The sequence below is a fragment of the Apium graveolens genome, unplaced genomic scaffold, assembly GCF_009905375.1.
Source record: "Apium graveolens cultivar Ventura unplaced genomic scaffold, ASM990537v1 ctg4508, whole genome shotgun sequence".
In the NCBI taxonomy this organism is placed as follows: Eukaryota; Viridiplantae; Streptophyta; class Magnoliopsida; order Apiales; family Apiaceae; genus Apium; species Apium graveolens.
Window position 1 is genome coordinate 287,330 of NW_027418571.1, and position 17,334 is coordinate 304,663.

The window sequence follows — 17,334 nt, forward strand, 5'->3', positions numbered from 1 at the left end:
ATCTTCAACGGATAAACTTAAAGCTTCAACAGCTGACTCAAGGCACCTTTAACGGATAAGCTGATATTTGTTAAAGATTCAATGGATGTTCATATGCAAGCATCAATAGATGGCACTATTACATCATCAAAGGATAACTAAACATAGTGTCAACCGATTATGGTGAAGCTTCAATGAATAACCAATTCAAATAGCAGTTGAGTGACTTCACAATCACATGGGTTGATTGTATACAAAAGGAACGTGGCGGTCTGGATTCAGTATTAGAAGACAATGAAGCATTTCCATTTCCATGCAAAACAGAGAAGTTCAAAGATGCAGTATGTAACTGGATTGCATTGGATAGAGAAATGAAGAAACATGTGATTGAACCTAGCTGTTAGGTTTTGTATTTTGTCTTATTGCACATGTAACTTGGTGATATATAAACCAGGAGTAGTTAGTAATAAAAGACTATGAAAATTAGAAAGTATTCAACCACAAAAACTAGAGAGTTTTTGTAAGCTGTATTTTTAGCACTCTCAAGTTCTTAGTTGTGTTACTTGTAAGTATCCGTGTCTTCATATATATATATATATATATATAGTGGAAATTTCAATCCACCAGAAATTTTTTAAACATGTTTATTTACTTTGTGTTCTTGAATATTATTATTTTTTATCCGCACTCAAGCATATTTAAAACACAGTTATATATTTCATGAGAAGTTTTTAAAGTTTCAAAAAGTAACCAAAATTCTATTCAATCCCCTTCTATAATTCTGTTGTTTCATTGTTAAGGTATAACAGAAAGAATGCCAAAGTTGACTTGAAAGAAAAAAATATAGAAAAATATTTTTGATTACGTGGTAGAGTTGCACCCTTAAAGGAGGTTAATGATAGGTCCAAAAAAATGGACATTGCACATTCAATTAAAAAAAAAGAAGAAAAAACTGTGAATTTTGGTAAATACTTGATTTGATAGAGATTGGGTTCGTTCAATATTGGTTGAAAAAGGAAAAAAATGTACTTACTCAATTGATTCTTCAGACACCTACTTTCACGACACACCTTGAGATTTTCTGTAAACATTCAGAGTTGATATAAGTGGATTGTTGATACCTACATATTGGCTATAATTGGAAGAGTCTGAAAGGCATGTGTTTTCCCAAAATTATTGTGTTGACACTGATAAATGTTATTGTTGATAGAGTTTGGACACTTACTAAAGTATTTAACAGATTTTATAGGCATATCTTCCGTAAACCCTTAGGAGACAACGGTCCTATTGTAGAGATCGTCTATGAGTTTAACTGGTTGGTATATAACTTTTTTTATTTAGCATTTTTCTTTTTGATTTTTCTCGAGGACCAGTAAAAGATAGGTATGGAGGCATTTGATATGTCCAAATTATTGCATATTATTAATACCTATTCTATGTCTATTTTCGTGATTTTCTTATAAATAAATTATTTTACTCTATTTTGTAGGAAAATAAATAAAATCAGAATTTGTGCAGAAAAAGGTGTAGGGATGGAATCGGGTTGGATCGGATCGGGTCGGGTATTGTAGAATCCATATCCAAACCCGAAATTTTTTTCCATACCCGAACCCGAAAAATACCCGAAAATGAATACCCAAACCCGATCCATCGGATTTCGGATCGGATTCGGGTATACTCGAAACCCGAATTTTTTTGAATTGGATATTCATACCCGAACCCGAAATCTGAAAATTTGTATAAACTGATATTGCAAGTACTGAGGATCGAACACGCGACTTGTAGAGAAAGAGTTTTAATGTATCATCTCTTCAATCACTACATCACATCATTAATTGTAAATGTATAGCTAATATTTAAAAAATCAACTCAATTGATACCCAGATTTTTAGATTTATTACTAAAAGATGTTTTGTTAACCTTATAAACCTTATCACCTGTTTAAATGATTGAATAATTATATTTAATTAAACTTTATAGTTAGTTAATTTTCAACATAAATATAAAAATATATGTTCTAAAAATTATATTATAATATGTATAATGTATATTATTAAAAATATATATATATATTATAATACGTAATACATAAAATTCTAATATTATATATATAAAAAATTAATATATATATATATAATTAATATATATATAATAATTCGGGTTTTTTCGGATTTCGGGTTCGGATCAGGTTCGGATAGAGTTTCGGATTTCGGATCGGGTTTCGGATCGGTATACTTCATATCCAAATCCAAATCCAAAAATTTCCGGTTTTTAAAAATTAAATCCATATCCAAATCCAAATTCAAAAAATCGGGTTCGGTAAATCTAAAATTTCGGGTTTCGGATCGGGTATCCATCGGATGGGATATTTTGCCATCCCTAAAAAGGTGAGAAGGGCAAGGAGGTGGAGAATACTTGAAACTAAAGAAATTTGAATACTTATTGGAGAAGAAGAAGGAAAAGAAAGAAATATATCCTAAGCATGATTTGATATTCCAAGACCCAAACCCTCATTTTTTCCCTATAAATATGGGTCTCCCCTCTTGTATTTTACACACCCCAAAACCAAACACCTAGAACACCAATCTAGAGTTAGAATTTGTTAGTTATTTGTGTTTCTCATCTTTTTATCATATGTAGCTAAATTAGTTCTCTAGGATGAAGATGAAGTTAATTTAATTGCTTTGATATCTTCTCGTTCCTATTATTTGATTCTCATAATTTTTTTGGTGCTTAATTGTTCAATTGATAAAGTGATTTTGATATATTATTGTTACCGGATTTATTTTTTATAGCCTATGCTTGCTCCATGAATTTTTGATGGGTTATTGTTAGATAACAAGTTTCATAGTATATATTTGTCTCGTTAATTAATATACGTTATTTTTATGAAGAAAAAAGAATTGATTTTAGGGCGAGTTGATATTAATTATGATTGATTAACAAATTCAAATTCCTAGGTTTTTCGTATTATTTGTTATTTGCTAATTAAGTTAAACAAATCTCATCTCAAATCTATTTGTTTAGCTCGCCTGATTTAAATTGTTAGGATTTTGAAAATTCGTAATCTCTGTGGATCGACCTGTAATTACTACAACTAAACACTGTGCGCTTACAGTTCTTATATTTTCACACATCAAGTTTTTGGCGCTACTATCAGGGACTACTGGTAATTTTCACTCCTTAATATTTAATTTTTCTGACTAGTTTCTTATTTTCTCTTTGTTTTTTAAGGAATCGTGAAGCGGAGGAAAGCTTGGACAAGAAGATCACTAGAAGACCTAGTCGTCTCTTTTGAAATTTTTGATACGCTTTTTGGTATTCTGTATCACTTCTGCAGTATTTTTCTCACTTTTATTACTGAAAAATCTAAAAAAAATAAATATTTAAAAAATCCAAAAATAGTAGTTAATTAATTGTTAAAAATCAATTTGTTGCATCATTCATTATTTCACATATGATCACATCATCTAGATTTTTTTTGTATTTATTGCTTTTCATCTTATACAATTGTGGTGATTGCTGGAGGAAAGAGGTACATACGATATAGAGTAATACACGTAGTGTAGTGCATCCATAAGTGCTTATTATCTCGTTCTTTGTGTGTTTCATCATCTAATAAATCTTAAGGGCGCCACCCAATTCCAAGATAACATGAGGGATTTTATCACACTTTCCTTGGCCCATAAATTATTAATTCCTTCATCTTGTATTCACCTACCTTAATAAAATTAAGTACACTTTGAATCCTAGGGTTTTGAGCTCAATTAGGGAGGTACCTAAAAGAGAAAGTAAATTTGAAATTATTCTAACTTTTGGTAACAAGGAAAGTGTCACTTACCTGACCAATTTGGATTGGTGATTGGGCTAACGATTCTTTAATTCATCGACTTGTTTACAAGGAAGTGCCCCTGCTTACCTGGCTAATCAGTTTGAATAAATCTAGATTTATAGACTTTTTGGTGGTCCAAAAGTTAGGAGTTGTGTAGATTTTTTTACGATTACCCCTAGATTTAAGATTTTTAATTTTCCAATTTTTCTTGGGTGTTTACTTATAGCTCTTGTCTACTACTTGATTACTTGTCTTTTGTGCAAAGTATTGGGTTCGAGACCATTCATCTAGATTAATAACACACTTTAACCTTTCATCTCCTAAAGTAGTAAGGCAACTAGAGTTCTCTTCACCCACTAAAATTAAATCAAAAGGAAAAGTAAAAATTTCACATGCAGTCATGTCTGTCTCACTTAAAGACCGTTGTCACCCCCTTGTTCTGCTGAACCCCCATGCATAGTCATACCTCAAGTAACCGCGAACAATTTCAAAATCAAACATCACAACATTAACATGTTACCTAGGTTTTCCGGGGTAGAGGGAGATGATCAATATCTTTTCATTCGAGAATTTGAGAAAGTTCGTGCTTTATAAAAAGTTCAACAATTTAGTGAAGACTCCATTAGGCTCCGATTTATTAACTTTACTTTAAAAGAAAAGGCTAAACAAAGGTTATGTAGTCTATCCGTTAATTTTATTTCCACGTGGGAGGGATTTGTGTATATCTTTTTTAAAAAATATTTTTCAAATCATAAGAAAAATAGACTTAGGAATGAAATCAACCAATTTCAAAAAAATCGAAATGAGTCTTTTTGGAAGTATTTTGACATTTAAAAAGCTTTTATCTAAGTGTCCTCAACATGGTATAAAAAATGGAGACTTTGTAAAATTCTGTATGAAGCTTTAGACAGTTAGTCAAACCATTGCTTTGTAAGAGTCTACTTGTCAAGGAAAATTTATGGATAAAAATGGAAGAAGCTGGGAAAAACTTTGAGGAGTTAGCTAAAAAGATAATGTTGTGGGAATCAACTAGGGAACCTAATCCGTAACCTGAAGATTTAAGGGCTTACACATAGTTGGTAATTTTATTTCTACCGAAGCTAAGTTAGCTACACTCACTAAACGTCTAGAAGCCTTAGAAACCAACAACGTGTTTTCTCAATTTTCTAGTCTGTGCAAACTGTAGTTCTCCTAATCAAGTGATAGACAATTTCCCTGAAATTTAACAAGTCAATGCCATGTTTCAACCTAGAGTTAGAAATGATCCATATGCACCAATATACAATCTGGGTTGGAAGAATCACCCAAATTTCTCATGGAACCAATGTTAGTCCCAAAGTATCTTAGAAGGGGGTTGAATATAATACCTACAATCTTTTTCAATTCGTTTACAAGTTCTTCGTTATAAGTATGGAATCAAAATAGATACAAAACAATTCGAGGAATATATTATTTTGTTAATATAATCCTTGAGGTTGCTACAATCTTATCAATGAACTGATTAGCTACAATAAATTCAGCAGCACAACACTATATTTACAAGTTTAATAAATGAGGTTCTTTAATGGAGCTCACATAAACATTTTCTGTTGAACTGAAGAAGATTAACAACTAAATGAATACAATCAATTGCTGCTTTGTAGTCTTCAAAAACAATTGGACAGGTGGCTCATTTTAAACCACTTGTTTTTCTTGTATTTGTTGCATTTTACTTCTGAATAACCTCCAAGTGCTAACTAGTGACTGACTATTTTGTGTGACCTACAACTGTCTCTGCTAACCTGCGACCATGGGCTTTGTTGGCTAACCTGTGGCCACATACTCAACCTGCAACTAAAAACTCAACCTGCGACTAAAAACTCAATCTGCGACTAAGGCCTCAACCTGTGACTAAAGCCTCAACCTGCGACTAAAGAGAGAAGGGTTGGTTTTGCCTTAGAATTTTTCTCAATAATTCCAACCTGCGAACCCTTAACCTGCGACCTTCAAAGTGTTCAAATTTGCCTTGGTTTATTTTCTCTGTCTCCAATAGTTGTAATCAAAGAACCATTTCTTCTGTGTACTAAATTAAATCTTTTATGGAATGTTGATGTTTAGTGTACTGGTCTGGTTCACAAATAACTAACATGAACTGGTTTAATTCAATTCCCTTTTCACTACAAAGCTGATACATCTTGGATGGATATTTCTAGCTTCAACCACTGAACCCCTGATCTTAATACTTCAAATCAAATCATGTAACTGATAATGGAAGTCCTTTGATCTCTTATTCTTCATGGATGCTTGAACATGTTAATGAACTTTTTCCTATGACTTGATTATGGACTTAGAGAGTCATTTGTAATATTTGATTCTTTGTATATCATGTCTTCATCTTTAGGGTTCCTGTGCTTCATAATTTAATATTATTTATCTGTTTCTATTTCATGTTGAGTTATACTTCCTCGATTACATGTTACATTACATTATGCTTTTTGATCTGCCCCTATTTAATTGTTAGAGTTCGACAAGCAAATCCCTAAGGATAACTCAACTGATAATAAGAAAAAGTACAACCTCAAAACAGATAAAGATATTAAGTACATTCTGGATTACATATTCAATTCCAGATTTCTTATATTAGAAATTACAAAGAAGTGTTCCTCTAGACTGAACAAATTATCTAGGTCTTCTTTGTCTTTGTTTTCTTGAATGCCTTGACTGCCTTCTCCTTCTTGAGTGGATTGAGTCTGAACAGACTTTCTTTTGGGAGCTTTCCTTTTAGGATCTGTTGATTTTGTTGAATCTGGGAGAGATGATCATTTGCTTTTATTCATAAGGTCTTCTAGTCTAGCTTGGACAAAATCACGAGCTTTTATTTCAATTGCATTAATGGGAGGTGGATTATTCAGTTCATTAAGCATCATCTGAAGATATTTGACTTTGGAGCACTTGGGAACAAGTTCAAATAATATTGTAGATCTTTTTGACATTACGAAGGCTATTATTCTTTTAGGATTTCCTCGTACTCTTTTGGTGTTATTGATCATTTTTTCTTCCATCACCTCATCAAGTATCTTTATGATTGGAATCAAAGCAATCATGTCCTTCTTACATATGGAAAGTTTAACATCCATCTAGGCTTGATGTATTGCTTCTGATCTGCTTGTTCTAAACTCATTGATCTTAATCTTTATTTTATTAATCTCAAAGACTAGATCCCCTTCACTATCAGTGCTGATGATAGGTTTACTATCTTTTAGAAGATTAATTTATGGCTCTCCATTAATTAACATCATCTCATGATAAGCTCTGTTGAGTTTCTTCATGTCCTTCTCTGAATCCCTGATCATTTTGTCATTGATCCAGTAAGCATATATAACTTCAGCAACTTTAAAGTCTGCTTCTGATCTTTTAATTCCTGGTGCCTCCAGTTTTGCTTTTTTGCTCCTGAGTTGACTTTCCAGGAAAGTGAGTTGTAGATATCGAATAGATCTTAGATGTTGATCAGACATGGTGATATTTTGCATCCTTCCATCTGCAAATACTTTGATCACAAATGGATGAATAAATGCTTGAGGAGATACATCCATCATCATCATCTTCCAAAGCTTGTCTCTGAAGAACTCATTCTCATTTGATTTCAACCATGAAATCTTTGAAGCTAAGACAAACAGTTCCACAATATTTAGCTTCTTCAGCACACTAGTAGAGATCTTCATTTGAAGTTCATCTATGTGGTTGACAGTGATTTTCCATCCATTCTTTAGAATATTCACAGTGGTGCTAGTGATTATCCTATTGAACTTATCATAGAACTCATAAATATTTGGATAATCCACTATGTACTTCTCTACAGTATTTAAAAGATTTCTGTTACCAGGGTCTAGTTTATGATAGCTTTCAGGTTCGTCCATTTTGCTTTTGATCTCTTCCCATTCCCTTCCTCTCCTGTTAGCCCGAAGAAATGATTCTCTTGCTTCTCTGGCTTCCCTTCTCTGTATTTCTCTCTACACTCTAGCTCTTGATCTTTCAATGTCTTCTTGAATTTCTTGATATGATCAATTGAGCTTTTCCGATAACCCGTAGAACAAACAGTCATCCGAGAAAGCATCTTCATCTTCAAATTCTTCGTCCTCAGATATAACCTTTCTCTCTTCCGTCATCACTTCTTCAACTCTGGGTTCAAAACCCTTTGGAACATCGCTCTCATCTATTTCTCCCTCCTCCAGCTCATACTCTAAGAATAGGGGCTTTAGCGCATATATCTCCGACAGAAGATCCATTTGAGTTGTAGTGACTTTACTTAGGAGATCTTGTTTTGATGTTGATTGCTTCCCCTGAGTTGGAAAACTCTTCTCAGCAGCATGTCTTGATCTTAAAAGCACTCTTTTATCAATCCTCTCTTCTTCTTACTTTTCTTCCTAAATCTCATCTCCAAACTCATCATATCCATAGTCAGCTATTTAAAAAGCATCATGAATTAAGTTCACAGCTGCAACTACTTTTTCTTACTCCACCCATTTCTCCCCCCAGTTGTGTTATCCTTCAGAGGTGGGGTTGATTGAGCAGGAAAGATCAAGATAAGGATCTCTTGAGAAGATGGTTCTGAAACAAACACTTGCTTGTTGACTGAGGTCTTTGGCCCAGTACTAGCAAGAGCTATTTCATTGAGACAGGGATTGGCGCTCGCTTGCTAACGGAGATCTTTGGCTTTGTACTGGCAATTGCCTTTCCCTTTCTAGAATGAGAGAGAGATTGCTCCATGAATTCCCCTAAACTAGAAAATGATGCTTGTTGAAGTTCAAGTTGTTCAGAAAGACGTGCAATCTGATGATCCCTGAAAGATAATTCATTCTTGATATATTGATCCTTGAGAGCCAGTTGTTCTTTGAGATAGCTATCTTTAAATGCCAACTGCTCTTCAAGGTAAGATTTTGTTACGTAATGTGACATATCTATAGGTGTTGTTTGGGAGTTAGGTGTCTCACGGGTTTCTCGAAGTGTATCACTGAACACTCTGTCACTCGGTTTAGGGACTTGTGTTTCACTCACCCTCACGGATACACTCCGCTCATAGCTTCGAGATCTAGAAGAGGTTCCTGGAAAAAACACTGGAGCCATCCTTGAGGAGGTCAGTAGTGGTGCAATGGGAATTCGCGAGTCCCAATCCTTGTTCAAGACAAGTTGCATGTCATCATGAGATGACTGGTCCAGAGTTGAAATCTCTGGGAGGATCACCAAGGCCGTCATATATGGCATCTGTTCCTCAGCTTCCTCTAGTGTCAGTGAAGACACTTTCCTCATAGGATCACCAGTTGAATATGGTTCATCACCAATGGGTTGCCGATCCGCACCTATGTCGGATCCCCTATCCGCAGATGCATCCAGGTTTATTAGTCTTGGGGAGGTGAGTATTGTGTTGGATATGGCAGTGATTACAGCACTCTCTTCAAACACCTGTGAAGGAAGTTGATCCATTGAAGGACCTTGAACATGATATTCTAATCGTAACATGGTTGAATTCACTATTTCCGTCAATACTTCCTCACCAAATAGTGTTATCCTAATCGACTCATTTAAAGCTTCAAGAACTTGAATATTTGAGAGTGTATTTGACTCATTACAGGATGTCGTGGCCGACGGCCAAATTTCAATAGACTGGCCTTGTTGAGAAGATGGATCCAGTAATTGTTTATGTGCCTTTTAGCCATTTTATCCTTTTGGGAAGATACATGGTGGGTTACAGTTGTCTCAGGGGGATACTGCTTTGCTTCGTTGAACACAGATTTGTTGGTTCACTCAACGTACCTTCCTTATTTGCTGCATCATGTGCAGTTTCTCCCTCTACACTCATATAAGATCACTAAACTCCAAGGTTTGGGCTAAGAGATTTTGAGATGTGTGTATTGGCTCTAGAGGTTGGTTATGAATTTGCGGGAAAATAAACTCATTGCCTCCTGATAGTAATTGCTCTTGAGTAAGTTGTCTGTGAAATTAAACAAGATTAAGAGAATCAATATCAATTAAATCATCAAAAGTAGTGCTCATTGAAGGTTCATTCATACCTGTGAAGTCTGGCTTGTAAACATTTGTTTCTGATTGATTTGGCTCAGCTTATGCTTGATGTTCAGCAGCTTCATGTTGGGAAACCTTTTATGGCTGTTTAGCAACTACAGGTTCTTGGTCAACATTCATTGGTTGAGCATCAAGAGTAGGCTGAGGATCTGCTTCATGTTCAGCCTCTGCTCCTGTAACATCCTCATTCATAGCATCAAGGTCTTGATTCTCAGGGACTTGATCTTCTTCAGACTCAGAGACATGTGCTTCAGCAATTGAGTCAAAGAATTCTTGCATGAATTCTGTCACATAAATGGGGTTGTTGTTAGTATACGGAGTCTTTCTTATCAGGATAGCCACCAGTTTGGAGGTCAATTCTGCATATGGTTCCATGTCTTCACTGAGGACTGTTTCTTTCTGAGCTTCTGTGAGCTTACCATTTAGAACAATCTGGAGAAACCTGACATAGAGAATGTGTTCTTGGTGTTGAGCTTGGTTCTCCAGAATTTCTCTCATGAACATCCGCCCAAAGTTGATTCGAAGAATACTGGCAACAACTAAACCAACTATCCCCATGAATTGTGTTATTCTATGAAATCCACCAGTCTTGGGAGACAGACAGAAGATTAGAATACTAAAGAATAAGTTCTAGGGTTTTGTAAGATGGCTCTTATTGAAGTGTTTGGGAAATGTGTTATTTGGCACGATGTTGTGGATGTCTCTGAAGGAATTATTCAGTTCTCCGTCATCTGGTGACAGATCAAAATTATCTCGAGGAAGTTGTAGATGTTCATTTTCATCCTCGGTGATTTGTATTGTTTCATCACCAGTGAGAAATGAGAATCCTACCCTGTTGTCATCTGATATGTCATGTTTTCTATTGTGAATGTGTCTGAGGAGCTCAACATTCAGTTGGGAATTAGCAATCAAAGCATAATGCACAATCGAATGCTCATTTAGAAAACGAATCCATTTTTCAAAATCACCTAACTGAGTTGGATCACATTTTATAATTGAGATAAAATTTATTTTTAAAATCTTAATATTATCTCCCATATTTTTATTTTTTTTTTAAAAAATGAGAATAAAATTTCGATTACAAAACAAATTGATTGTGCACGAAAATTAGAGCAATTAACTAATATCAATCACACAAAATATCGAATATTAAAATATTACTAACAAACCCTAGAGAGCCAAATAACTAGTTAGTTAATTAATGGATTAAAGAACATGGCCAAACAAAGCCAAACAAAGCCTAAGCACAGTGAGCACAATCGCGGATCTCTCTTTTCATCCGGTGAAAAAGCTTGATTTTACAGTCAATGGAGAGATCCAGTTATGGGCAACACTAATTTATAATCCATATGAAATTTGAGATGAGTTCTGGTAGTATTTTAATCCAAAAAAAAACTTTGTCTCTCTTTCTTATACGAACTGCTGTGTATGTATATAAATTAAGTGGCGACGGGAAAGAACATATATATATACACAGCTTTTTTTAAAACACAAAAACAAAATATGTTTAAGTGTTTACCTGCGACGGGTAAATACCCGTCGCAGGTTAAAAAAATTGGAATATTTTTAATTGTTAACCGGCGACTAGTAAATACACCTCACAAGTTAGTAACTTAGAATATTTCTAAGTGTTAATCGGCGACTAGTAAATACACGTCGCAGGTTAGAAAATAGAATATTTCAAGTGCTAACCGGCGACCCGAAAATAATGTCGCAGGTTAAGAGATGGAATATTCCTAATTTCCAACTTGCGACCAATAAAGAGCGTCGCAGGTTAGGAGATAAAATATTTCTAATTTCCATAAATAATTATGTTTATTATTTTATTAAAATTATTTTTTCAGAAAAACATTTAATAAAATTAAAACAAATATTGTGCTGCTATTTAAAGTACAAATATTGTGTTGTTATTTAAAATATCAACTAAATGAAATATCAACTATAACTGTAGTGAGATTAGACCTACAGTGGTGTGTGTTACACCTAAAATTCGTGTTAAATTCTTTATTCAACTTTGGTTCTCAATTTACCAGGAAAATTTACGTATATATGGAGGAAAACAAATACATCCATTTTTCTCGTCCAGAAAAATGGTCAAGAGAAACCACGAGGAAGCTGATGAAAACAATTGGTCTTCGCTTGGCAAAAAGGATAAAAACATCACTCTCGGGCCTATTCACGTTTTTGAACAAGTCAAGGTATGTTAAGTCGAATTTCGGATTCATGAAATGGCACCATATAGTCCTATTACGCATTTCGTATATATTAAGATGTATGCCCAATTTCCACATATGATTAATTAGAAATTTTGCCTTCTCAGGACGATGATTTTTTCCCAGACTGGGGAAGGTGGGGTTTTCTTCAAAGAACTAACAGCTTCAATTATGATTTTAAAAATGGACTGTCAACAGTTTATGAAAGACCGGTGAAGTCCTTACATTTTAACAACTTTCTCAGCATCTCTGTATGGCAGAGCAATGGTTCTTCAGATCATTGTCCTATTCAAGTTGATGGGGAACTTTTACATCATTCTCCTAGTAAACAAGATTGTTTCCCAAATGCACCATACACAGTATTGACTGATGCGCAAGTGTCCCAATGTGAAACATTAGTGGAGAGAGAAGTAGTATGTGGTTGATTAATTAAACTCGTGGTACTCTGATGTTTTGTTTTCCCAAATATTTACTTCAATGTGGCTGATGATACTTCTGAATTGGCAGAATCATAACATGAGCAAAGCTGATTCCTGTGGAGTGGATGTTGTTTGTGGACAAAACTCAACTTTCAAGTACGTTAATATATTCTTTGGTAAAATGAGCACATTTACATGTCTTTTTTTGGGAAGTGTATGATTTTTTAACATACTTCTGCATTTTCTTCATTCCAAGCTCCCTTGGTGACTGTAACTGTTTCCCGTTCATCTTAATCGCTTTGTTTGTATCTTCAATCTTTGAAGTTACTTCTTTCTCTACAGCACGGAAAAAATATTCCCTTGTCAACTTCAAAAAATAAGATCATAAAACAGCAGTTTTATATTCTCTCTGAAGTAGTTTTAATGTTTTGTTTTCCACCTGAGTAAAACTTAATAATTCCTGTAAATTTTCGATATTATTCGAGAAAATGTAAGGCAGAAATAAATGTGTTTTATAACAATACTTTCCTAAAGACTAAAGGAACACATGGTGCAAGATAAAATCATTCATGATTATCTCTAATTTATGATTTTCTTTCTATCTGCTACGGTGTAAACAGGATGATCGATGGTCATGATTGTCTCGATCAGCCTGAAAACAGCTTATGGACAAATAAGTACCAGCCTAAATTAGCGAATGAGGTATAGTACTTCATTTTTTGTACAGTGGCTACTTATTAATAAGTCCTTTTTAAAAATTACTTTACCACTCCTTATTTTGTTGCAGAAGAGAGGAATTAAATTTTCCTTGAGTTTTTATTATTAATTTCTTTGTACAGGGATATAAGCAAGATAACTTGGATTTTTTTTCATGGGAAACTTAGTTGAAATCTGCAAGAACAATTTATGCACTTTTCCAAGTTTATTTTTAGGATATCTATAGTTTATTTTGTGTATCTTTCTATTTAATAGATTATTGGTAATTTAGAATGTTGAGGTTTTAATAACTGGATAGCTGAAATATATATGTTCTGTGCTTAAACTATGCACATCATTTAAAACTGCATTGTCTTTGTTCTCTTTCCTTGTGTTTAGTGTTATACAATCTTTTCTAATAGTGTTGTCTCCAAATATACGGTAATGGTGAATGTGTACATTTTTTGAACGACTGGTTACGCCTTTGGCATGAAAAAGGTTCTGGAACCAGCAAACCTATTGGTAATATATACAGGGCACAAGACGCTGACTACTCGTATACAAGCGAATCTGATTTTGAGGATATAGAGGAAGATAATCGTTTGAAGAATGTTCTCCTAATTACTGGACCAGTCGGGGTATGTAGCGATTAACTTTGCTATATCTTGTGCTTGTATTGGTGCTTTCTTGGTCCTACTTTACCATGTGATTTCTCTGCTATCTTCTGTTTGTCATTAGTCACCGTGAAATATAAAAATTATACTTGTTCCTTATTTTATTTTAAACAAGATATAATAAAGTGTCCTTCCACTTCTTAAGTTCTCCATATTTGTGCTAGTATTTAAATAAATTTGCCCTCTTAAATTGCAGAGTGGTAAGTCTGCAGCCATCTATGCATGTGCAAAGGAACAAGGATTTCAAGTTATTGAGGTAAGATGTAACAAAAGATAGTTTGATAATACAATTTTTTCCTGATAGACAAACCTGGATCTCTCTGTCTTGTCTGATTCACAAATTATACTATGTAGTCATGTAGTTAACCTACCATTATGGTAAACAATAATTATTTTGTGGCTAAACAACTTGTTCATCCATTCCGGTGGAAGGATAAAGTACGATATAGGTTCCATACATCTTAAGATTTATATTGTTTTATTTTTTTTTCTTGCTTCAAAATTATCCAGATTTTCACCTTTCAGAAGTTTATGACTGAAAGTTGGATTAGGGCTGAAGATCTATTATGTACTCTTCTAGGTCAATGCTTCAGACTGGCGAAATGGAGCTCTGGTAAAGCAAAGATTTGGGGAGGTTGTAGAATCACATTGGCTTCAATGGTTTGTTAACTTAATTATTATTTACTGCATCTACATACTACTTACTAAATTCCGATGATGCATATTAAATGATCCAACCAATTTACACCTTGGAAACAACTGCTTGTTTTAAATTACCGTAGACTTGTTATGTGATATGCATTGCATAGTGAATTTTTATGTATCTATAGGTTTAAAGGCGAAAGTTCCTCGGAATTAGTTTAGGACAATCTCTGCTTTTTGGTCTGATTTATTTCCCTAATGTTATAATTTGTGGGTAAGAGATATTTTCTTTTCAATATTATGTTGCAATTTAGTTGGGTATTTTTATTCTTGTGAGGCTATTGTATATGTTACCACATCATTTTGACAATATTAAGTCGAGGGGATGAGGGCACAAGACCTCTGTCTTCTTTAAAATACTATGTTATTATAACTGATCATTTACTCTAGTTTCTTTAGTAATTTCGTTATTTGTTGTCCCATTGTATTACCCTTCTCTCTCTATATATATATATATATAATATGTGTGTGTATCCCTTGACTACATTTATGTGCATTATGTTCATTCTTGACATTGTGTGACACTGGGTCAATGTTAGGGTTATCCTTGTCATATATCAATCTGTAAAGCTGTTATAGAATTGTGATATTGGCTGCTAATATATCTGACCTCTGTGATATCAGATAAATTAAGGTATTTTGGCAGCTGTATACAAGTATACAACTATGCATCCTAGTTCTCTTCATTTACTGTTCATCTGTTTTACTAAACTTATTAAGTCTTCCAGTTCTGCAGAAAATCCAGAACGATCAGATATAAAGCATTTCTTCAAATCCTCCAGCGATGCTACAGCAGACCAAGGAACCAAAAATGACGTAATTGAACTTATTCCTTTGTCTGACGATGAAATTTCTGGCAATACAAAGATGACACCTACGAAATCAGTTTCTAAGAAAAGCAAAACTGTCAGCGAACAAAGTGGTAATAAAACATTGATTCTCTTCGAGGATGTGGATACTGATCTCTGTGAAGATCGTGGTTTCATTAGTACAATACAACAGCTTGCAGAAACAGTAAAGCGTCCTATGATATTGACTAGCAATAGTAAGATTTTTATTAATTAAAGTACTTGTACCCTTCACCAAATTTATAATCCTACTTTACCATATTTATTTATCACTTTAGGCAACGAGCCGGTGCTTCCAAACAATTTGGACATACTAGAGTTGTGTTTTAGTAAACCGTCACCGAAGGAGCTTTTCTGCCTTGTTTCCATGGTATGAGATCTAATTTATGCTCATCCTTCCTCCAGTAGATCCATGTTCTAATATATCTTTATGTAATATTTTTGTAGGTCTGCTCTGCAGAAAAAGTAACTATTCCACCTTGCATGGTAAAGCGGTTTATTGAGTTTTGTCAAGGAGATATCCGTAAAACCATTTTGCATCTCCAATTCTGGTGTCAGGGCCAAAGTTACATAAGAGGTCAGTCACAGCAACTCATGTAGCCCTTAGCTAGCTAATTATGCAATGGTATATTGCTAAAGAAAATAGTTATTCTAATATAGTATCAATATGCTAATAGGCTATTTACATGGTCTTTTAATTGTTCAGATAGAAAATTATTTGACAAATATGGTCTGATGGTTTTTGATCCGGATGCTGGGCACAATATATTACCAAAGATGATCTCTAGTTCTTTCGCTTCTCAACTCTCTGAGATTGTGAATAAGGAGATCACCAAGTCGCTACTAAAGGTGGAAGAAGCCTCTTGCCTGAATGTAATAGATGATGAACCGAATTACGATTTGGGGAGGCTTAAATTTCAACGAAATAGTATTGATGCCAGGAAGGAGGCAATGTTAAGCTGGCAGTGCTCTGATCAGGATGGCAATGACTTGCCATCTCAGCTTGGCACTGCTTGTGATTTTTCTGATGCTTCAGATTCCCCTGTTGCATTTGGTCGGGGAAGTGTATGGAGAAGAACTGATACAGTATTGTCTTCTGAATCTGGATGTACATGATGTACATGATGTTAACATGTTCTAATCAACCATGTAAGGAACTTTTCACCATATTAGAGTCACTTTACACCCTATAAGAGTCACTTTCCACCATATATACAATAATTAACATGTTAACATCATATACATCCAATTTGACATCCTTTTACCACCTATTAATGCCACTTTAATACAAGTTAATTTTGTTCCACAATCAATCATGTAAGTCACTTTCCACCATATTAGAGTCACTTTGCACCCTATAAGAGTCACTTGCCACCATATATTGATACAATTAACATGTTAACATCATGTACATGCAATTAGACATCCTTTAACCACCTCTTGGTACCCCTTTCCTACAAGTCAATTTTGAGCCACATTTTGGCTCTAATCAATCATATAAGTGTCTTCTCACCATATTAGAGTCACTTTGCAACTTATAAGAGTCACTTACCACCATATATTGATAAAAATAACATGTTAACATCATGTACATGCAATTAGACATCCTTTAACCACCTCTTGGTACCCCTTTCTTACAAGTCAATTTTGGGCCACATTTTGGCTCTAATGAAACATGTAAGTGACTTCTCAAAATATTAGAGTCACTTTGCACCTATAAGAGTCACTTGCCATCATATATTAGTACAATTAACGTTAACATCATGTACATGCAATTAGATATCATTTTACCACCTCTTAGTGCCACATTCATACAAGTCAATTTTGGTCCACATTTTGGTTCTAATTTACCATGTAAGTCACTTTTCAACATATTAGAGTCATTTGACACCCTATATGAGTCACTTTCCACCA

At 34.3% G+C, this 17,334-nt stretch overlaps 1 protein-coding gene across 1 annotated transcript; it reads left to right on the forward strand.

Moving 5' to 3' along the window:
• The first annotated feature begins 15,238 nt into the window (after nt 1-15,238).
• On the forward strand, nt 15,239-16,536 carry LOC141701993 (uncharacterized). The gene is made up of 4 exons (XM_074505709.1): nt 15,239-15,617; nt 15,699-15,790; nt 15,868-15,997; nt 16,127-16,536. Exons 1-4 carry the CDS (start codon nt 15,239-15,241, stop codon nt 16,534-16,536), a joined length of 1,011 nt encoding a protein of 336 aa, XP_074361810.1.
• Nucleotides 16,537-17,334: the final 798 nt, after the last annotated feature.